Source organism: Wasmannia auropunctata, unplaced genomic scaffold, assembly GCF_000956235.1.
Source record: "Wasmannia auropunctata unplaced genomic scaffold, wasmannia.A_1.0 LD335903.1, whole genome shotgun sequence".
NCBI lineage: Eukaryota > Metazoa > Arthropoda > Insecta > Hymenoptera > Formicidae > Wasmannia > Wasmannia auropunctata.
Window position 1 is genome coordinate 2,920,043 of NW_012026987.1, and position 24,508 is coordinate 2,944,550.

General features: G+C 37.9%; 2 protein-coding genes across 2 annotated transcripts in view; both read right to left on the reverse strand.

The window, feature by feature from the left end:
- Positions 1-18,576, reverse strand: part of LOC105455447 — a 36,789-nt gene extending 18,213 nt beyond the window's left edge. The window contains 3 exon segments of the mRNA XM_011698773.1: positions 8,965-9,059; positions 12,479-12,779; positions 18,098-18,576. Coding sequence (XP_011697075.1) covers positions 8,965-9,059; positions 12,479-12,779; positions 18,098-18,144 — 443 coding nt within the window. The 5' untranslated portion in view covers positions 18,145-18,576.
- Positions 18,577-19,822: 1,246 nt separating this feature from the next.
- On the reverse strand, positions 19,823-23,869 carry LOC105455446 (odorant receptor 13a-like). The gene is made up of 7 exons (XM_011698772.1): positions 23,660-23,869; positions 22,788-23,096; positions 21,321-21,604; positions 20,987-21,086; positions 20,819-20,923; positions 20,151-20,300; positions 19,823-19,890 (listed from the first exon to the last, which is right to left on the reverse strand). Exons 1-7 carry the CDS (start codon positions 23,813-23,815, stop codon positions 19,834-19,836), a joined length of 1,161 nt encoding a protein of 386 aa, XP_011697074.1. The 5' UTR covers positions 23,816-23,869; the 3' UTR covers positions 19,823-19,833.
- Positions 23,870-24,508: the final 639 nt, after the last annotated feature.

The window sequence follows — 24,508 nt, forward strand, 5'->3', positions numbered from 1 at the left end:
ATTCTACTGAACAACTCGTATTTTACATCAGATATGTATAACAAACGTTATTATTTTTTAAACAATACATGTTTCCAACATTATTGTAAAAACATAGAAAATATAATGTTCATATCTGTCCACGTGTGGTATATACATGAGACAAAGATATGTCTTGTTAATTAATTTTTTCCGGATACTTCACTTCGTTACCGAGAGAGAGAGAGAGAGAGAGAGAGAGAGAGAGAAATATTACTAAAAAAACAAATTTATCTGAAACAAAGTTAGGAACCTGAAATTTCGCGGTACATTACATTACAAAAATCTAGACATTACAAGCGGATGATGAATAGAAATTTGCATTACCGCATTATTAATTTTTTGTTAGCTTCAATTTGACATGAAATTGTCAGATCGATTGAAAATTACTATCGTTTCAAACGATTTCTCTAAAAATACGTAAAACCAATTTAATCCTCGTCTTCAGCATTTGCACAAATTTGCCTACAAACAGCGTTTTCTTGATCAAATTACGGTCGATTCTCATATTTCATAACGTTTTGTTCCAAGGTTTGTTCTAGATATGGAAAAGAGAAATGCATATTGTATACGTACGTTAAATTTAAAAATAGACAACGAGAAATGGAATGAAAAAGATAAATAAATTTTTATCGAATGGAAGTTTATTTAACAAAACAGATAGAGGACAGAGTTTGTCTCTGGGATCTGCCGTGAGACAAATTTCCCATATATGTACGCGGGTAAACGCGCGGAATCCCGAAACCCCGATGACAGGCCACGTGACAATTTCCAAATGACATTAGTATGTTATAACGTATCGACGTTTAGGCACGCGTCACAGGTACTATTGTCGTTGGTCGGTGAATTTAATTATACCGCGCTCGGCCGGCGTTTATTGACGCGGACACGATTCGCTAATAGATATAATTAATTGCGCAACAAAACATGTGTATCAAACTCCTATCCCCCTCCCCCAGCAACCCCCTTTCGCGGGATACACTTCGGTACACTTGCTCTGTTACCCGCATATCCGTTTATTTGTCTGTGTAAGCAACATCCGCGTATACGTGATAATGAAAGTACGCGCGCGGGACGCGCGCTCGTAGATAAAACGGTCTGATCGCCGCTTGGAAAAGCCTTCCCCTCGCGGAAAGTAGTTAATTAGTTCCTCGAGCGAGCGCGAATGAGTTGTAGTTACTGATAAATGTACACATTCGTTTCGCGTCTAACAAGGTCGGTTTCGTGCGATCTTACCAGCTTTACTCAGCGTGTCGTACTTTTTAGTCGATTTTATCGGAAAACGTGAATACGATCAAAGCAAGATTCTATTTCATAGCTTGAAAGGAAAAAGGACTTTTTCTCTTGTATTATAGACCATCAAGCGATTCAGGCGATTTTATAGTTTAAGTTGTTTAATTTTTTAAGTATCATTTTGAGAGAAAATTATAATCTACTAATGTTCATATAATTGCAGATATCAGTTTCTTCGTGAAAGTCGAAAACTGATTCGACGATTAAAAAATGCGAAAACTTACAACGGTAATTAAAAATAACTTTTACATTCATATAGATTTTTTGATTATCGTACATTGATTATCGCGACACGATGCTCAAGTAAAATTCACTCGAGCCTTCTTCACTTTTTTCTCCTCTCTTTACCTTTTATTGTATCCTTTTACAATCCCTTCGACTCTTATCCCAGCGAGAAAATGCTTCTGTCGGTAATTCTATTAGTTGTCATTTTCGATATTTTCCACTTTGAGCATCGGCCTTTACATGGCTTTAACTTTAATTCTGCCTTCTTCCTCTTCATCATCTTCAATCCTCTTTACCCCTCCTACGAAATGGCGGAAGGCTGTTAATTCATAATGACGTTAATAATATTATATCCGTAAGTCACGTAACATGCGCATCGATAGTCTCTCTTTTGCATTTTTATTTGAGCATTATTGTTTGCTATGTCTTTCATTTAAAATATTGATTTTTAACGACTAACTTACTTAATTATAACGTTCAACTTTATCTGATTTCAAACTTTCTTCAATTCTAAAACACGTACATCACCGGAGCAAGAGTAACGTTAATTAACATTTCAAATAATACAGTAATTTTACTTTTCTTTTATCTTCAACCCCTTTGATTTTCCTTTCCTGTCATAAAAAATTTTTTTCATGTCATCAATTCGTACATTTTCTTTTCCTTTTTTAATTCTTCAAGCTATCTGTATTTTATTCTTTTAGCTTAAGCTATTTCAATTTTATTGCAACGAAATATATGACAAGGATGAATCTGTGATCGATTTAGCGCATAACAAGTCGCGCGATCAAATTTTATTTATCGACACTTCTCGCGATCAAACGCGTCGCCTTCAATTCTGGTGCAGACAGCACAAGTTCGCGTGTTGTCGGAAACCGTGAAATTCGGTCTCGCATATCAATAGAAAGTCCTGCGACCTTCCTTTAGGATAGACCAATATTCAGCGCCATGTCATTTCACGGCACGTCGAGCTCGTCGTTCTCGCGGGGCACATCGGTTAGTGCTATCATACGAGATCGTGAGAGTTTAATATTATCGTGGTTCTTTTGAAAATTCGAAGATTTTACATATCTAAAATGTATCATAAATCATCGAGATCTAAAATAAATTCTAAAAATTTATGAATATAAATTCCGAAGATTTGCAACAGAAAATTTGGATAAGATTAACAGGTATTAATATTTTGATATTTTTGCAATATGATCTTAAAATATGATCTTAAAATATCAGAATAGAATAATTTTTATGTTGATATTAAAAAGCTCTAGTACTACTAGATGTGCGGAAGAAAGTTAAACAAATTCTCAACTGAGGTCTTTAAGCTTCGAAAATATATACGAATTCTGAATTTTATATTATAAATGACAAAATTAAATTCAGTGATATAAAATCTTCTAATATATCAAATGACTTTTGTCGGTGATCTTCCGATTTATTCTGTGCCTTTAATAATTTTGTCGACCGCGTGTGGAGACCGCGGATTATTCGAACGTTTCCCTCTCGAAGAATTACATAGCGCATACAAACGTGGATATCGGGACAGCTGCTTATTTATACGCGTTGCGTGCAACACCTTCTGCGCCTCGTCAGATCGCGGACTTGGTGTCTGTTTCGCGTGTATACGTGTGCCCGATCGCGCGAATGTGCCTGTGTGTGCAAAACGCCATCGCGTTTTATCGTTCGGATTCACGAGATCATACCGCCGTGATACCGCGCCATCGCCGCTAATATCCGACGATACAGGCTGCTGCAAATGCAAAGCCGAATTGTATCCTTTTGCCAATACGGGCGAAATAACATCGCGAAATTCTTCCCCGTAACTATATTTTTGCTCGTTCCAAAACGACAGAAAAGCTCTTCCAAAATAAAAATTCTTAACGTAAAAATAAAAAATTGAATTCATTGGAATGCATTTTATAAAAGATGATTGTTACGAATTGAATAATAGGTAATAAAAATGTTTCGATTATATTTCTATTATATTAATACAATTAACATTATATGCTAGATTAAAGATATATATATATATATTATCTTTATGTTATATTTTTACACTATTACGATAAAAAAAAAGATTAAATTGAGAAGATTGATAGTTATGTAAAGGTATCGATTTTTAATTAGTTTCCAAATGAGAGGCAATCACGATAATGTGAATACTATATGGCCATTTCATATTAGATACTTTTTTTTCTTACTATAATTGCGTCAAAACTCGTATCGAAGATTTAAGTCGGCAGCTCGGAGATCTTACACCTTAATTCCAGTGTTAAAAGCATTAACATCCGTGCGCAGATCGCTACAACATTATTTCTCATCCGTCAGTTACACTCGCGATGCGTTTCACTTGGGCAGTATTGTTTGATGATTACGGATGAAGCTTTATATCCGATCAATCACGCTTGACGGGTACATTGGGCAGCTGACTCGAGTGGGTTAATGCGTCCATCGATTATAGATGCGCGTTTCAATGATGAATCCGCGTCGGAATCGATTCCACCGAGCAGCGCCGCGCGCGCTGCTGTTAACACACATTTAATCCGCGACGCGATATTTCACGATGACTTCCGGCTCTTTTTCAAGTCGGAAAGCTCGCCGCCGCGTCCCCGATTTTTCACAAGCGCCGCCGATATATCGATCGCAATTACGAGGCGCCGCGCATTTTACACACACGGCACGGTCGCGGCGCGGCGTGTCGAACAGTCCATTATCGCAATGATTAATTCCGCTGAAGTATCGGGGCCGGCAGTTTTGAGGGTCGCGATACAAACGTAGTTGTAGCGAGAAACAATACGGTTACGCTCGCGAGAAATATTTTTACGCCGACATTTCTATCGAATAAATGTCGACGAAATTTACACGCAAAAGTTTCGGGGATATAAGTTCCGCGTTCAGATTAGCACGCGCTATTCTTACTTTGGGGGCACCACGCAGCGCGGGAGACAGTTTATTTTTATGACCGATACGATACGCGCGTTAGAAGGATTTCAAGGCACCTCCTTTATTTTTTCAAGCACAACAATTCTCCGATCATTCGGGGCCTATATAGTGAAAGGCATTTCGCTCGATAGGAAACGCGAGCGCCAAAGTTTTTGCAACATGTCTATCTCCCGTCGCCCGTCCCTATCCCCCCCGCCGAATTTAATTTACCCCTAAACAGTCGACGGCGGCAAGTAGAAATGCCTCGGACGAACTTTCTTGCGCTCGACCCACTTAACGATTTTACGTCCGGCCGCTGATGGGCCGATGGAATCGGCCTCAAAACGGAACGTGGCGCGACTGATTTTGCTTTTTTGCATCGAACCAGTATCAACCTATGTGCAATCGACACCGAAAATTATCACTTTTCTTTCTCATGCAGCTTATGAATTTTTCCCATGACTTCTTATTGCTTGCAACGTGCGCGGAGTCTCGAGCTACTATTGTTTTACGCTTTCATATAATTTACTTATCTATTATTAAACGTATGTAAAATATCTACTTTGATTCATTATTATTTTATCGAGAGGGAGAAGATTGAAATAGGATAGGGATTACTTTTAAATATTTTTTCGATCGTATTCGTTATCGAGCCTTTATCATTTACCTTTTATCCGGGTAACCGATCATTGATACGCACAATAAAATGCTTTGCTTAATTGTCGGAGGAAAGAGAGATATTAATTGAACACAAACGAGAACTCGTTCAAATTTATTTGTGAAATTATACGCGCGATAATAATGACGATAATGAAACGATTTATTTTTTCTGCGACTTCAAAAAGTATCTCGAGTACGCGCCATAATGTTCTATTATTTATTTTAATAATTTGCACATTTATTTGATAATTTGCATTTCGAATTATAAAATTATTATGAATATTAAATTATTACTACACGCAAGTTGCTTATATTACTATGGCATAAAAGAGAAACTTCTTGCTTCATGAAATACGAGAGTGATGAACAATTTTGAATGTTTTATAGATATACAAAAAAAAAGAAAGACACTGATGTGACATGCAATCGTAATTATGTCTCGCGGGCTACTATAATATTACTTCATTCCGCGAGTTGCGCGAAAGAAAAAAAAGAAGCGACATAAAACGTGATTAAAAAAGATTCAAGAAGTTAAAGATTTTCAATGATTTAAAATTTTAAATACTCTGAAGGTCAATATTTTTTAAGATATAAAAATAAAAAACAATATATCTAGTCTTGAATTTTTGAGACTCTCAGAACATATATTGTTCCAGCAGTTCTGGAATGCGAGACCTTAAAAAATTCTACAAATTCAATGATTCAAAGAGTGGGAAATATAAAAATTCTTTGAAGGATCCACGAATACGAACTCAAGATTTGAGAGTTTTCAAATGCTGAGATTTTCCCGGGGATCCGAAGGCCGCAGAATTCAAGCGTCTAGCGTGTTGTAGGAATGCGTCGCAAAGTTGAGGGATCCGCGGAGCTAAGTTTGCCGTGGTTTTTTTTTTGTCCAGTCGAAATGCGTGAATATAAGAAACGCAGGAAATTCGGTAGTGCATACAACGTTCGTGGTGCATTCTTACCAGGTTGCAGGGAGATTGCGTCCGTCTGGGATTGCGAGTCACGGGGCACTGAGCTTGCAAGACACATCCAGGCCAACAGACCGCGCTTTGCAAGCCTCGCGACTCGCAAGCTCGACTCTACGTCTATCGTCTCTCCCTTCCACCACCGCCCACCGCTACCCTTCACTTAAACTCGCAGTATTTTCCTTCCTAAATTGTCTTGAGTCATCGTGAAAGAAGATACGCTATAAGATTGCGATTATTATTTAGAAGCTATAAATGATTGGCTGACACGCTGTACGCGTCTCTGTTTCTGGATATTTGTCTTTACAATTTAAAAATTATATACATACAATGTAGGGATTTAAGGACAGCTCTGTTAAGTTTTTTATTATTTAGAATATAAATACAAAATAAATTTAAAAATTGTCTGGCTTGAATCTAAAATACTGACTGAGACTTTAATTTTAAACTCTCTTTCCTATAATTCTGCAGCGTTCTACTCGTCGAATTCGACGAGCATGCACCCGGAAAACTCGAAAGCTTCGTGCTACAACTTATCGCAAAGTTTGTCTTTTTGATGCGCTCACAAAACGCGATCAATGATTGCGGAATTGAATTTATGCCAACGCAGTTACGGCTTTTCCCGAACTAATCCTCGATTTCATCCAGTCGTCGCGTTTAACGACTGCCAAAAATACGCGAAGTCGGACTATCCATTTGTTCGCGTCACGAACTTCTGCGCGGTGCGTCTCGGCGGATTTTTATTTTTTTATTTTTTTTTTTTGCCGATTGGCAATTATCGCTAGTGATTTGTTCCCGCGAGCGCGGACTATTTCGGTACAACGGGACAACGATGCGAAAGCGATTAAAACGGAATAAATAGTAAATCCGCATGCCGACGGCGATAGATCAGCGAAACGACTTTTGCGATCCGCGCGCGCAGCGTTACGTTCATGCAGTATCAATTTGTCATTGTTACACTTGCGGGCGGGCTGGTGCTGTCGCGTATCGTAATACGGCGGCCCGGAGCTTGCAATTCTCGCGATGGCGATTAGGCGCGGGCCGGAACGACGTCGTAATCGCCGGCACGAAAGGAACGAACTTGAAGCTATCGATGGTAATAGATAAAAGCGCGCCGATTGACGGGCCTTGACCGAAAGCCATCAATGTTTTTGCCGACACTGGGGTGGGTGATAGTCGACACGCGGGATGATCGAGAAGTTATACATGCAACTACCACGGTACGATTTTAGAGCATTTACTTTAATATTGCACATGTCATATCACACAGTATCAAATATTCCATTGCCAGTTGTCGCGACTGTTGAATATAGCAATATATATTTTAATCCTGCAGGGTGTTTTTATGAGAGACAGCGTGAATAGATCTTTACACATTCTGTTAAAAAAAAACACTATAATGTACGTACAAAATAAAATTATTTGTCTATAGTTTTGCGCGCAATTCAACTGTGTCGGTAATTTTTTTTTATTTTGACAATATAGTATTAATGAAAGCCCAGATAACTAAATTACATTTTGGCTTGACATTCGGCTTGACACATAATAACAGTTAATAATAAATTTTTACGCACTTTCGTGAATAACTACGGCGTATATATGTCAGTTTCGTGACTTTTCGATCATCCTGTATCTACATTTCGCGTACGTGTATTCGTGCGGTGTTTGCGAGCAAAGGGCACCACATGAGGGTGTTGATTTTCCCACAGTTATCAAGGCGGACACGTTATCGGCGTTCCGAAGGCTATCTGTTCGACTTGCAGCGTGATTAAATTGAAACACCATTCTGCAAAACGTACTAATAGCTGACAATATCTGACATAAATGTTAATCACCGACAACAACATCATACCTTAGTAGTTTTTATCGTCAATTACATATCACATGTGATATCATATATAAAATATTAGATATCGTTTCTTTTCCATTTATTGATATATGAATGTCTGTGTCTATAATTATATATTCGACCAAAGACTCTACATGAATCAATTTTATATACATTCTTTTTCATACAAATCAATGCTATGTAATATAAGATTGAAGTCATGATTTGATATATTAAGAATTGATTCTTTTAAATTTCATCTCTATTTCATCAACAAAAGTCGATGATGTTATATTAAAAATGGTTTTATTGAATTCTTTGTACAAGAAGAATATTAAATGCAATTTGTAATTTTGCGTTGAAATTTACCCAATCGAAAAATATGAAGAAGTTCATAAAGAAGTTGATTGTCGAAAAGGAATTAATATATTTGCAAGGAAAATCTGGAGGCGCCGTAGCCGGCGGTAAGGAAAAAATAAAAGAATTCAAGCAGATTTTACCGAGACCGTGGTGAGATGCGGCGAAATTCCGGTGGCGAAAGGAAAGGCACGTGCACAACGCGATTCGCAAGTATCTTCCGGAGTACTTAGTACAAAGTATCGGAGTACTTCGAGCATCTTAAGTGGCGATCGGAAAGTTTCCTATCGATAGTATCGAGGAGAGCTCGCAATTTTCGTCGACGTTCTTATCGCGTTAGCCGCAGTATCAGGATATCGAGAATTATTACAACTTTCCTCATAATAATGAAGAAATACGATATTATCCGACGTTACTAATTTATTTTTTAATGGCTGTTAAAATAATCGATGTATTATTTTATTTTCTATGAGGTGTTTGTGCTAGAATAAAACACGGAGAGTACAGTAATTCGCGAGCATTAAATTAAATCGCATGCAATTACATTTCGTTTCTTTTTTGCGCGAACGGCGTGAGAGGTATAAAAACGGGAGAGAGAATTTGCTTCCAAAGTTACACGCGGATTTAAAAAAAAAACTTCGTACGCGTATGCTTATTTTCGAAACAGTTAAAGCTTTTGTCGGATAATTCATTTACCTAACTGTCACGCGATAGATCCTCTCGTGCTCGCTCTCCTGTTCGACCTTTGAGAAGATTCCTTCGCAGAGTCGTGGAATCAATCCTGGATCCTCCTGGATAAATAAAACATTATATATATAATGACATATTAATGATATTATCGTATAAAGTTAAAAATATGTCAAACATTTGATTTAAAGATTCGCCATTTAATTATAACTTTTATTTTCATAGAAACATTGTCTAAAGATAATAGAAGAAACAATGAAACGCAGGATAAACAGTTTTATTTGTTACAAGATTCGAAATGTTATTTCTATAGAGTCAGCTAGTTTATCTGAATTGAATTCTGTTTGCAATATGTGCGCTTCTATAAATACAAAACGGCCGAAATGTTTCTAATAGAGGTGGATAAACAAAAGAGTTTGTAAAACGTGGGAGTTTGTTCTGCGGAAAGAATGAAGGTTCGGTCAATAAAGTCTATTCAGACCGGAAACAGCGCGCGACACCTTAACGAGGGGGGGTCTTGTCAATTTCAAAATTTGATGCATTATTAACCAGCGCTCGAAGCGTCCTTTTATAATTGAAACCCGACAAACGAGTGCGCTGTACAGCCGCAACACGTGCTGCGCTTTTAAAAGTCTACTCACCCACCCTCGTTCTCCGCCACCCACCTTTTCACCCCTCCGCCCTCCGTCCCACCCCTCCCCACCCCTCCCCCGCCCTCGCGCCCGGATGCATCTCCCGACCGCGCGCGAATACGCCGGCGGAAGCCGCCATACAATTTAATTAAGCGCCATTCCGCAAAAACAGTTTCAATTTACTGTTTGAAATTTTCGGGACGAGAAACGGAACGTCGATACGATCCGGCAACGAGCTCTCTTTCTCCCTTGTTGGCCAATTAGAGCGATGCGATATAATAATTTCGCGAATGGGATTGACTGACGGAGGGGCGAGGGGGAGGAGGAGAAGATACGAAGCGGAGAGGGGGGGGGGGGGGAAGAGAAGGAAAGCGACGCGGATAATCGGGTCGATGCTATTTGAACTCTAAATATGCATCGGCCAGTTTATGCAGAATGCAAAACATCTAGTTTCGCGAGTATGTTATACGAGAGCGCTTGAGCTGATGGAAACTAAATATTTCCCGGGAAATTCATCCCGCCGATTTTACTTCGTTTCGCCAATACGATAGTAACGTAAGTGAGATTTTAAATGCGTAAATTAATGTAATAATCATATTGTATGGGTGCGAATGAAATGAGTTTTATTACGTCCGAAATATGGCGTTACTTCATGATATTTGGGGTGTGTTAAAAAAAGGAATTAATGCTGAAAGATAAAAGCGAACGTTACTAGCTCAAAGTCCAGGAATATAAAGATACAGAACGGTATTCTGGAATAAACAACTTTTAATTATTTAAAGTTTTAATAATTAATGATAGAACCGCAACAGTGAGGAACGTAATAATTAATTGAGTAACGGAAAAATTTATAACAACCAATTAATTGAAGTAATAAATACAATATCAAAATAAATAAAAATCATGTATAAATAATGTAAACAATTATAATAATTTTATTGAAATATTAAACTACTGTATTAAACGTACGTAATGAAAGTGTCGGTTGTGACAAATTTAGTAGGATCGAAAAAAATTTTTGATTGTTTTTTCATAACCGTTATAATTGAAATATTCATAAAAGATGCAAAATCTATTAACCAGTGTATGAAAAATTGAACATACAGAAGGCTTTTAATTTAGTCAAACAGTAAAACTGCTAAATTTCATTAAATATTGTTTTAAATGTTTGTCAATTTTTATGCTTTAAAAACTTGATATTGGAATTTTTATATGGCACAATGCTCAATTTGCGCATGTTTAATATAAAATCAGAATTATGGAAAATATAGCAATGAACAGCTTGTTAATTAAACAGACATTTGCCAATAATGAATCAATAGTATTTTATCATCGATATTTTCAACATATCAGCTAGGCACAGCCTTATTTAAAAACTTCGCGACGTCGTTTTGCAGATTTGCGAATGACAAAATGCGAATGAAAGAATTGCGAATCATCGAGGAAAAGAATATTTTCGAAGGGATAGGAAAAATGAATTGTCTATTCATGAAAGGACGCGTTGAGAAAGTGGTAAAGTTTTTCGGTAAAATTAATTAACTCGTCATTGGATGAGCGAGACTTTTTATACAGATCGCTGTATGCACACGTTTTGCACGGATATTTTCGCGGGTATTGCGAAAACGTCAGCGGGTACAACGCTGATGACAACGGAACGCTGTCCGACCGGAATAAAAGCAAATAGATTGCGCCCGCTCTGCCGCATTGTGCGCGGAAAATAAAAAAAATAACATTTCGAGATGTATTAATAAAACGCGAGATAAATCAAAGTAATTCTCGGCTCGCGCGTGCATGGTACGCGCTTTGCTTTTGAAAATAATACCGCCGGCGTATCAACGAAACGAGGCGATGGAAGGAGGGGGGGTGGAGCGGGGGCAGAGAACGGGTCGACAAATGTATAGAGGAGGTCTATTATGCGCCGCAAAAATGAAAATAAAGTGCCAATCAGATTTATTACGAGATAAATCGAAACAATTTGCACATTGCACGTTGACCCGTAAACACATCGTCACCGGTTTATTCAGACGGCAAAAGAGTTCTGCAATGCCGCTGCACCGAAAATAACATTGATAAAACGGACATAAAAAGCAAAATGTGTTTTAGCGGGTGATGAGGATATGCTTGGAATCGCAAATGTAATTTTTTCCATATGTAGGGCATCTCTCAACTGTGAAATAAAACTTTGATAAAAACTTCCCAGATATTTTAGAAACCAATATCTCAATTACATTAATATTTAATAATGTAGATGATATATTTTTTTTTTGTAAGATGCAACTCTGAGAAGGATCATTTCTTTATCATTTCTGTCATTTCTTCATCACTTTCTTCTCTAATAAGATTACAAATATATCCACTGTTTAATGATGAATTTTTAAATCCATTATTTAAATTGGACGCAGCATTAAAAACCGTTGATATTTTGTTAAGATATGCGATAATATTTTATAATAGTTCATAATTACATACATTTATAAATGATCAATTAATGCACATATTTGTGTTTCATAATGTGTCTCATTACAAAGTCAAAATAAGCTACGCTCAAAACACTCAATTATTCATATGTCCGATTATGCAGAATCTATGTCAAATATAATATATATATATATATATATATATATATATATATAATATTTGACATATATATTGGGTATATATATATATATATATATAAAAGATACAAAGCACATTTAAAATTTAAAATTAATAAAAATGTGTTTAAAATTATGTTAATGAGTTGCGTAAACAGTTTACATTATACCCACATGCAAATAAAAGTGCCGAAATTAAATATGCGGTGAATCGTTTATAAAATTCCAACGGTAATTCACGTTCGTCCGAAATAATTTAACTGAAAGTTACAATAAAACAGCGGCCTAGTTATGCACCTTCGTGCCCATCATGGTGTAGGTTTTCCCCGATGCGCTCTGTCCGTATGCGACCAGACAAGAATTGTATCCAGAGAACATGGCATCCAGGATGGACTGGCCGAGCGTCTCGTAGATCGTCGCTTGAGTGGCGTAATTCTTCGCCTCAGGATCCGACGAATCGAAGCAGTAATCGAAATCATATTTCCGGGTCCTTTCGCGACTGTCACCGACCTTGCTCGACGATACCTTCAGATTCGTCAGGGAGATCTCGTTCGATTCCGCGCGGACCACTACTGCGGACCCCGTTAAGTTTAATTCCCTGTACATAAAAAATATGTATATATTAGTAATGTACTTAGAAATTTAGAAATCTCTATAATATAGAAAAGTCTAAAAAATTACAACATGAAAGAGTCCAAAAGTTCAGTATCTATAATATGAAAATATAAAAAGAATCTAAGAATTTGACAATATATATTTCGAAATTTAAGGTGGTTTTATCGCTCAACGCCAATTCGATAGTGTAACGTTGTCACATAAACGTCACACAATCGCATATGTACAGTCTATGTGAAACGTTTTTATTGAATTATTAGTCATATGGAGGGACTAACTTTTGACTGGGACTTGCTCGATAAAACCACCTTAAAAATCAAAAAATAAAAGCCTCCGAGAAAGCTTAAAATTTCTATAGATTTATAGATTTCTGTAAGCTTGAAATTTCTATAGATTTATAGATTTCTGTCTTCTAAGGAAATGTAAACGAAGATATTCAAACAAACACACATTGTATTGGAGCTTTAAAAATGTTATCAAAATTTATTTTATCAAGATTTCGCAAAGTCAGCCGGTCTAACGATCAAACGAAGAATACGGGTGATATCATCGCAAATATTTGCGACGGGGGAGTCAATAAACGCATCCAAACACTGCAAGCAGCTTCGCCAACATTTTCGAAGCCGGCATCGTTTTTCCACCTTCCTCGTCTGCATGTGTTACGTTCTCTCGTCGCCGTGTTCTTTTTTTTTATTTCATCCTTTTTTGCCAAGCACATTTTTTCATGCTTCGTGGATCGGAATCGATTCATCGAAAAGCGGTGGCAGCAGCGACAGCAGCGGTGATGCATGCGACCGTGCGTCGCGTTCACACGGGGGTATGCACCCCTTTTCCCCCCTTTCCCTGTTATTCTATAGAGAGCTTTGCCCGATTTTCTCAAAGCATTCCGCACAACCGCCCGCATTTACAACTGCTTTAAAATATTATCTTCTTTAGGCAACAATATTTCGTTCATTTTAGAATTGCGACACGTGACACTTCATTCCCAGATATTTTTAGCTGCGTATCAAACTAATAAACACGCATTTAAACGCGCAGATAAAAACTTATGAACAATTTAACAACAGATATGTCAGAAAATCCGATTGAATTTTTTTGTAATATCAATAATTTTACCTGATTAAAAAATGAAAATAAATTATTATTTTTAAAAACTGCTTGATATTTACCATTTTCAAGGAATGTAAAATTAATATTGAAGGATTCAAGGAATAAGTGAGGAATCTAATAAGAGAAATAAAAATTGAGAACCGTAGAGATTCGGAGATACCTATATGTTAGAGAAGATAGATTTATAGATTCAAAGGAATGTCTTCCGATTCAAAGACATGCAACAAGTCTCGAGGGCATCGAGGTTTACATCGCGAATTATGGACGGTTGCGCTCTCGGGTCAGTCGGTGTCGTGTGACACCGCATTTTGCATGTCGCGACAGGATAAAAGCGCGATTATGTGCGCGATATCTTCGGTGCTGCATGTAGCGTATACGCGGAGGATAGGCTTGCAGTGCTTTAACCCTGGGTTTCGCGTGATCCTGTCGGCCCTGTTAGACTTGTTCTCGTCCTAATCAGACGTTTCGGTACGATTTCGTGCTGTGCCTCGTATTATATAATTGCAAATTCTTGCTAATATATTACAGAGCGAGAGACAATTCGTTCATCTTTACAAGAATCTAAATACCAAAAAGACATATTTTAAGATTAAAAGAGATGTGTAAAATACGAGTGTAGATATGTATTTATATCTTTACATCTATTTTTGTCACAATTAGAGATAACATGGAGTTAGTATCACGTTAATTTGGAGTAAGAAACAGATAGTTGCGTTGCGTTCAATGTACATCATTCAATGTTTGGCAAAAATGCCAGGAATTTTTATATTAAATAACGGTTATAACGGCAATGTAAAAACAAAATATAAGATAAATGTATTATAAAATAATTTTGTAATGACAAAATAACGCTACAGATTTGATTCAAAGGTTGACGGCTCTTTAAAATACGCGTAACAGATTTTTATTATGGTACTGTGATGCAAGGCGCGAATGTTGATTCGTCTCGGCTCTGTTTATTTGTCTTCGCGCTTTAATCACTTGAGAGCAGCTGCTAGAAGCAAATTGCTTCCAACAGGATCGTTGACAGTCTAAATGGATGTAAAAAGTATTATTTTTACTAAGCCTCAATTATAATCTCTTTCTTTAAGCGGTTCCTCTTATTTCTCCCTCGCAATCAATCTTATACATAAATTCGTAAATGGAGAGACAGTTTGATTTCATAAATCTTTAGAATCTTTCAATTTATAAATCCTCAAACTTTTTTATTTTGTACTCTTGGATTCTTGGACTGTCGAGCTTTAAAATCTTGTGTTGTTAGACTTCCGAGAAGAGCAAAAGTATATTTGCGACCCGCACTAAAGATAAAGAAGAGAAAACATTTCTTGCATTAATGTCAATAATATACCGTTCTTTTAGAAGGTATAAACCACTGTTATACTTTTGGATTTATGAATTATGGGACACTTTTGAGACTTGTCATACCACTGCGCTTGTATTGACCGACGTATGATATAAAAATATACTTTATAATGATACAAAAGAAAGGAGATGTGCGTTACTCCCCTTCCTTCCCTCCTCCCCTTGAATCTCGCGTTCCACGGCGCCGTAGTACGAAAATAACAATGCCAACGCGTTAAGACGATACACGCATATCTGTCAAGCGGAGGCAACTATAAACAGAACGGATGCGCCAGCTGTCAACGTAAGGTCGCCCTGCGCCCAGTCACAAAGTCACAGTCCCGCTCTCAATCTTCCATGCGGTCGCACCCCACGTCTAAGTCAATGGGAGTATTTTTGGCGTGAAACCCGCTCTCGGAATCATTAAGCGACCTCGAGCCGCACAGCCGAGACGAATATCGGTGCGTCTCCTTATCCACGAAGAAAATTGAAGCGTTCGGTGCAAGAGTGAGATAAATGGACGTAAGCATATAATTTGTCGGGCTCAGCCTCATAAAATTGAACTTGGCTCTATGGTGGGGATCTTATTAATTGATCTCTCATTCTCTCGTACATTGAAACATTTGGATTTTAATTTTAAGGAGGATCTCGCTCTAAAAATATACAGATTGCACGTAAAAATTAAAAGATCCGGAATATAAAAATTTTATGATCTAAAAATTTAGAAAAGATTATTATTAAAGGTTTAATGAGTCTTTAAATATTTGTTAAATTGGATAATTTTAAAGAACCTCTCTCTTTCTATCTTTTCTCTCAAGAATCGTATAACGAGAAAAGTTTTGTCTATTATATCGACTCAAGTAACGTACTCGTGGCGTAAAAAATAAGCTGTACACATCTAGATGAAAAAAAAAATAAATGTAAACACTTCTCGCATGGCCACGTGTAATAGACTTCGGTGCGCGAAATCATTCATTTCCTGCTGCAAACGAATTTCCTGAGACCCCATTTTGCATCTTTAAATATCCGCGGTTGGAATTTAAGTACCGACTGCACTCGATTCGTGCATTTTGTATGAACGAATGGCAACAGAGAATGCAGAAGCAAGCTTCTCGAGAAAGAAAAGCTGAACTTTATTAAAATTGTTATTTACATCATTCGTACATTATACTTGGCATTTTACTGTAAGACATTATGAGATTTGCGTGAGAACGAGGTACGTTTACGAAAATATCCGAGATTCAATCAAATCCTCAATTGTCTCGAGGCACAGAGAAGGTACGATCTACAATTAAGCACTCCTAAATTATTCGACCGGCTAATGCAGCGCGACCGGGTGCACCACCGCAATGAATCACGCTTTAATTACGATTTGTAGCGCGAATAAACGCGCGATAACTCGCGACAGAAACCTTCGCAGAAGGTCCTCAAGTTCTCGACGCTCAATTACATTCGTCTGCGCTTCCGGTGACTCCGCTTCGGTCTCTCCTCGAGCGCGGTCGTCTTTTTGCCGCTATCCTAGTAGAGTCTAAGTATAGAAACGAGTTCATAAGTGTTTGCACCGCGAGTGAGGCCGCGCGCGAGTGCGTAAATTGAGAATTCGAAGACGTAAAAATTTCTCGACGCTAAAATCGAATTTTGTGGTCTCGAGGACCTGGATATCCAATGTGGAAATAAAAGAATTGCCCAAAGTGGCCTCCGAGAAAACTTATATAATTTATCTTGTTCTCAAGATTTAATAATAGAAGGCTTGAGAGATTATAAAATCGGAAAATCTCTGAGGCAAACATCTCTGAGTGTCCCAAATCCATATGCAATCCAATCAGACATATTTGATTCCTTTACAATACTCCCGACAAGTCTGAAGCGTAAAACAAATCGAGGCAGATATTTTTCCATGTGCAGCCGAGTCATAAACCTTGACCCTCAGCATATTAGGTACCTGCTGGGAAAAAGTCTTAACATTACTTTAGTTATTTTTAATATTGTTGGAACGACTTAATTTCTTCGCTATGGCTTACTATATGCATTATTATTATAACAATTTGTGCCAATGCTGATGCTTGAAAATAACAGTAAGTTAATCATCATCATTCTAAAACATGTATGCGCAAGTGCAAGAATTGCAAGAAAAGAATAATGAAAAAAGCTATAAGCCTTGACCCACATTGGTATACCTTGAAAATTCGCAAAAGCATAAAAGAAGAAAATATGCTTTTCTGCAGCAATAATTTTAAACAGTTAAAAAAAATATATTTAAATTTTTTTGTATTAAATACAAATGTGCTGTGAAGATATAATTCAATTATCGGATATTATCATGATTAACATATGAAACTATTATATTAATTGAAATTGATTTAAATGCGGATTAAGAAGCGATTGTATTTGTTAATTATTTTTCATTAATATGGGAGAAATCAACCAAAGAAATTTATATATAGCTTTAAAACAAACCGAATTATTTTCAGTTTGATGAACAACACATCTTAAAAATCTCAAAATATAAAAATTATATATCGATAATTATCTTACTTTGTGGTTCTATTTCATAACTTTTTAAAAATATCTTTAGAAAATCACATCATACCTATTTTTATTAAAAATGATTATTCCGAAGTGACGATCTCATCTTGCGTTTTTAATCCCATTATTTACAGTGTATTATAAAAATATAGAAGCACATATTGTGTGAGAATAATTGATAGTATGTAGCAGGCAACACAAAGGTAACACTAATAGATACAATTACTCTTTAAATAATTGTAATCCTTGCGCTATATTTTTTTAATGAGCGATTTAGATATTTGCGAAAGAATAAAGTATTGAGACAATATATCGTATGCTCACCTAGTAGATACCGGTCTCACGCGCACGGCCACTTTGATGTTCGCCATATTACCATCTCGCGGGTAACAATGTTGGCGTCATTTGGCTCGTCTACATCTCGCTCGCTAATGTTCTCCAACGATGAGGCGTCCGTCGGTCCCACCGAAGCCCAAGTCGTTCACCGATCGTTTGATCGCGAGTTAACGGTACAATAAAATGTACGGAAGCAATCACTACAGTTAGCGACTCACATTTTCCGGTGGTTGAACGCACCCGCTGACCGACACAAATTTGGTAGCGCGAGCTGCAAGAGAGTGATCGAGACGAATGCGTGCACCGGCGGTACTGGGTGCACGTGTTGCACTGCCGCGATGAAAATACCCTCGAGTCGCTTTCGAGACCATCCCGCTTCGTGGTTTACCCCACCAAGGAGTGAGTGAGCGAGCGAGTTTTAGTGAGTGCCTCGACCGAACTCACTGTGTGCCATTTTGCCTGTTGGACGTTACCCGATTCCTTGCCCCCCGCGTGACGACATCAGTACGGAAAAGAGAGCACCGCGAGTCGCCGCGGTGAATTATGTGTACAAGGCGTTTCATAAAACGCCAGGTGGTTTAGTCACGATTGGGATTTTGGAAGAAACGAATTTTGGGACGGCTTGCCACACCGGAGCTTAATGTCGTCGGCAGGGTACGAAGGATTTGTGAGAATTGAGAGATTTAAGTGCTCGCTGCTGAGTGCTCAAGGATGTCAGGATTGGGGTTCTGTGTACTTACGAGTTTAAGCATCTAAAAATATAATTGCTTCAGAAAGCACTTCGAAGCTGAGAGTTCAAAGATCTAACGCTCCAAGAGCAACTCCACACACACACACGCGCACGCGCACATAAATCTAAAAATATAAAAATCTAAAAAAAAACTAATGAGTCGAAGGAATTAAAAGATCTAATAACAATAGAGGAATCTTGATGTATAAGAACCACAAAGACTTATGTGTGTGCATTCGTTGATTTATAAATTCGAGAATTAAAAGATCGAAGTCCTTAAACAATATATAATACTGCAAGACTCCAATGGAGCATGTATTTACATCGCTATCTCGACACAAAAAAAGTAATGCGCGCTTTTAATTTAACTTAAATCTTCTATATCGCGTGGAACAAGCCGCGACTTACGGATCGCCCTGTAATTTAGCAGACAGAACTCGGTAGAACGAGCCAGGACAAATTGTTGCTGTTGCGGTATCGTTGATTACGCTTCACCCCCTTTCCTCTCCCCCCCCCTCCTCCTCCTCCTGTACAACGAGGGGCATAGTCACCGGCATGTCTCGATGTTTAACGGAGTTACTGGGTTACCGTGTTGACGACCCGCGGCTTTAACACGCGGGTCTATCGACGGGGAAATTAATCAGAGGGTAATTTACTGTGCCTGCGTTCGCCCGCGAGCGGATGTCTCTCATATTTATAACAGAGAAACCACGTACAGCCGGCTAAGAAGGCTTTCCCGGGTCATCGCGGCCCGTTCCCCTTTTTCATATAACGTGGTGTTCCATTTCACCGCGCGCATGGCCCTCATCTCGATTCCTTTGAAGCGCTTCATCCGTCTTTTATGCTATATCTTAAAAGTGCGCCGCGACTTTCAGGCGAGGGTCCCACACTTTGATCCGCTCATGATATTTTCGGGCTAACGGATCTCGACTAGCGTATTCTCTGTGAGATAGAGCTGCTGATGGCGCTACGGATTGGCAATGCTGCTAAATCCTTATTCCTCGTTCGCGGTCATCAAAACTATTATATAGGAGAAAGACGTGCTGAGCACCTGCAATAGTTTGTTACAACGTATATCGCGTATAACGTAGCCTAAATATTACTATTAAATTAAAGAATTAATTGAAATAATGAATTAATTAATTTATTCGTAGTATTTTATATATCTTTATGAAACCTTGGCGAACAAAATCGTTCGTCAACATCAGCAAATCCTTTAGCGTTGCATACACGAGATACTTGTGCAATTAGATCTTGGAGTAGGTCGCCCAAAATTAAATTTAGATTTACTTAACATAATAATTCACTCACTTGAGCGAAGCTTTCGAGGGACATGCTGTAGAACTTGGCGGCGGTGATCCTGGAAGGAACTTTCGACCGCATCATCACGATCTGCAGGCTGCGACCGAAAGTGCCGCCGATCCAGTGGCTACAGTAAGCCGACTCGCCCACGGCATCGCTCTGGTTCGTTACAAGCGTTGGCCGTAAATTAATTACAGGCGATTGTGAGCTCAACGAACTATGTACTAATGAAGATACATGCGTTGGTAATCGGTCGATACGATTATCGTGCATTGAGTCTTCTATCGCTCGTTAAAACTCGTGCAGTTGCGATACGCGTGCAAATCTCTGATACGTGATCAATCTACGTCGAACAAAAATTTACGTATACAATGACATAACTATAACGAGGACTGATAAGAAGACGTATAAATTTTGTGGAAAGAAAATTACACAATTTTGCACCACGAATGATAATTCGATCTAAATTTTACGATGACGTAACTTTTTAATCTAAATTTTACTTCAGCAAAAAGTATCAGATTTTGTAATGATTCAACTCATCGGTTAATCGAGATTAACCGATTAATTACAGATTACCAAATAATTACAGATAGAAAGTTAATTCGAATAATTGTTTGCTTATCGGGAGCTTCGCAGCTTTGTGATCAAATAACGTGTAATAATAGAATACTCGCCTCGTCTATTAATGCGTTTCCGCTGAAACTGAACATGAAAAGCTCAAGGATCGCGGCGTTCAGAAACATCGAGTATTCCATCAAGCGTGCCTTGTTTTTCATCATCTAGAATAACATTTTGCGATGTGATATTTTTATAGTTATAACGCGTTTTTAACGAAAACGCACCGAAGTAATTTGAAAGCCCGCGAAACAAACCAAGCCGGTGCTGATAACGAACTGCCCTAATGCCAGGATATTTACGATTCTTTCGAGCGTATCCGCGAAACTAAAATAGACAGATTGAAGAACGGTAGAGAGCGAGAATTGCAGGAAATATTACGCATAAATATTGCAAATTAACTTCACGTTAATATATTAATACGAAGGTGCTTTTTGTCATAAGTGGAGTGGTAAATTTTTTAAATGTTCTTATTTTCTGTTAGAGAATTATTTCAAAAATTATTTCTTTTCAAATTGAGTACTAAATTCGATTCCACTTAATATAATACTAAATATTCACGTGATAGCATTTTGATGATCTTTAATGCAGTTGGCCATTGCTCTGTCAGCGTTGGGATCGTTGCTGCTTATTGCCTCCAGCTTCTTTCGCAGCACCGCGAACTTCGCTGATCCATGTGTTGTCGCGACGAGGTTGAAAGTGGTCGCGCCGACTATCGTGCCAGCCGAAAAAGAACCGCCCGTTACATTGAAAACGTAGAGACATTCGTAGATAGGTGAGATCGATTGATTGACGAAGAAATAACCACGGAAGGGAAATATTCTTTCCCTTCCGAGAGCATATACCTAGTCAAGCAAATGAAAATTTCATGAGAGTCAGGACAGTTAGATAAACGATTTATCATTTATTATAATTAATTTTGTTCTTATTGTTTACATAAGGATTACGTTTTGGCCGGAAAATCGAGATAATTGATAATTCATTGCAGAGTTTGTGACTACCTTGCCTTGTAAATTATATTATTTGATATTGATTATTATTGTCGTGTCGTATTTTCCCTCCCCAGCTCAAATTAATTTTCTATAATTGTTAATAATAATTTATTAACAATTTAATTACCTGCGTATCGGGGAAATAAATACGGCGAGAAGGGATTAACATCTACATAACGTATACGCCTGCGTGTGTCTGTGTGTGTGCAGGTGTTTTCGAAAGGCTCGTAAAGCGAAACGACCATCGGAAAACAATTTCCCGTGTAGAGGCACTATCGACGCATTTGCGAAACGGTAATAAACAATTTCGGAAGAACGGTGCCTTACGCAAACAAAAAAAAAAGAGTAGGATTTCGAAAAGCTACCAATGTCAGCATTAATCATCGTGCAATTTGCATTACCGGGTCGCACGTGTTGCATATGTCAATCTATCACCGTTTCGTTTCGCGAAAGACGGAACAGACGTGTGCAGAAGTAGTTTCTCCCGTTTGAGAACGTTTGTTTTGTAAACATCTTGTTTTGTAAACATCTTGTTAAAATTTATTGTTCAGCATCGTTTTGTTAAGGAAATAGGCAGTTAGATTTAAAGAAACTTCCGCAGTTAATTGGTCCACAGGTACAATTTAATAACGGAGTCAATTAAAAAGTTATATAGAGAGAAGTACGAAGTTCCGAAGCAATAAGCTGCGGCGCTCTCCGAGAGATCTTAAGCTCTATCACTAAAGGATATTCTAATGCCACTTCATATTTAATTCAAAATAGACCATTTATTATCATAAAATTGAAAATTTGTAACGCTACGAACAAAATGGAGAATCTCGAAAGAGACAGTATTATATTAAAGTGTGCAGCATTGAAAATAAAAAATATATAAACAGAAATTTTTTTTTCACTCATAAATTTGTCTTACTTTTAAATCCAAAATTACTTTTAAATCCAAAAGTAAACCTTTTATTCTCTTGACGGAATTTTTGTGTCTTGAGACAAATGTCATAAATTGTATAGAAATATCAAATGTGTGATTTCTTGTACGTACCTCCAAAATTGGTATGCATGTGAAGGTCACGATGGTTACAGTTACCATAATTGCAAAGTATTTTGCGATTTGAAACGCAAAAAGACACTTCTGCTTCAGAATGACTCTGTCCTCGTAAGACGAACAGGTCCAATCCTTTCTCATAGTCTCGACCACGTACAGCATGTCTTTTTGATGGGACGTGAAGATAATGAGACGTATTATGGCAAGAGAAAATGCGGAGGCCATTAAAGCGCATGCCGTCAGTTCGTCCAAATCGTTAAAGTTGTGAACTAAGTCAGCCATAATGCCGGCACACGTTGTAATGATCTACACATTGCAAATAACACAAATTGAATTATTTAATAATCATAAATAGTCAATAATGCAATTTTCGAGCAGACACGGATGTTAGTGTGTAATAATTTTTACTGTTTATACAATATCAAGCCATATACAAACTGTGCGCCGCATAAACTGTCAGTCTTGAAACACAGTTCTTACATGAGACCAGAATCTACTGTAACGAATTAATTTGTCGAACAATTTAATAATTTCGATTAATAAACATTCATTAAGAATCCTCTTCCCCCCCCCACCAAACCTGTAAAGAATTTCTTGCGAGAAATATCACCCCTGCTCCAAGCCGGGAATCGAACCCGGATCTCCACGTTTTACCGGACGCGTTGAATTATTTCTATTAGATCCAAAATCGCCTTTATCTTAATTATATTTAGTGACAGTTATATTCTATTTAATTACTGAGGAAAATTTACGAGAGAAATTTAGTTGTAAATATAATCAATGTTATAAATTAATAGAAGTAAATCGCCTTTCTTTATCTTAAAATTTTGTTTGCGTCTAATTAAGCTAGATATTAGAATTCTGCATACCGTGAAAAATAACCAGAGCACGTGACAAGTCTTGAACAGCTTCGCGCGGGTTGAATGATCCCTCTCCAAAGGCCAAATGGAGATAAATTTGGCAGCTACCATGATGGGCTTGATTAAATCGTAGTATTCTTTATCGGCGCTCACTTGGCGTTCCATGTCTGATCCTCTCTTCTTCGGCTCTCCGTTATCAGTGCGATTCGTATATAGGTATAATACGATGCGATCGCGACTCGTGACTTCTCGCGACTGCGGAAAAGCCGGAAGTCCGTCACCTCGCACCGTTCGCGTCCCCTCGCCGAGGCTTGGGAGGGTCTAACGTGCCAATCTCGAAAGTGCCAATCTTTTCTTCCCCCCTTCCCCCTCCCCTATCCTCGCGATTTGATCGCACGAACGACGAGATAACGACCGGATATCGTTCACGTAAGGTGGCATAATGCCCGAAGTTCGAAACTCCCTCGCTAACGGGCGGTTGCAAACTTCTCGCGTGCATAGATGTCGACCTCTGTTCCCCTTCATGGGGGAAAAGAAAAATGCAATTGTATCCCTCCAATGCATCTCGCCACGCGAAATTGTGCGCATTCTTTGTACCAGAATTTATCGGTTATCAAAAATCGGACGTTATATTTCCGCATCATTTTCATGTATTTTTATAATCGATCGATATTCTTTACGTTTGACTAGAGAATTATTTCTACGCCAGAGTGACTTGGGGAAGGAGTATATAACATTAAGTGAAAATGTCAAGCTTTGAAATCGAAGGCAGAGCACCTAACTGTGTGTCGTGCGAACGTTTTCTTAAGTATATTTCGGAATATATTAGGCGGCTTTTCCTATTATCGTTTTTTCCTT

What these genes read in the sequence shown, in the direction of transcription:
- LOC105455446 (XM_011698772.1), bottom strand. Translation starts at nt 23,815, where the DNA reads ATGGAACGCCAAGTGAGCGCCGATAAAGAATACTACGATTTAATCAAG. An exon ending in CGGGCTTTCAAATTACTTCG is followed by an intron (nt 20,924 to 20,986) that starts GTGCGTTTTCGT and finishes ATGTTATTCTAG; the next exon opens with ATGATGAAAAACAAGGCACG. An exon ending in GAAACGCATTAATAGACGAG is followed by an intron (nt 20,301 to 20,818) that starts GCGAGTATTCTA and finishes GTAACGAACCAG; the next exon opens with AGCGATGCCGTGGGCGAGTC.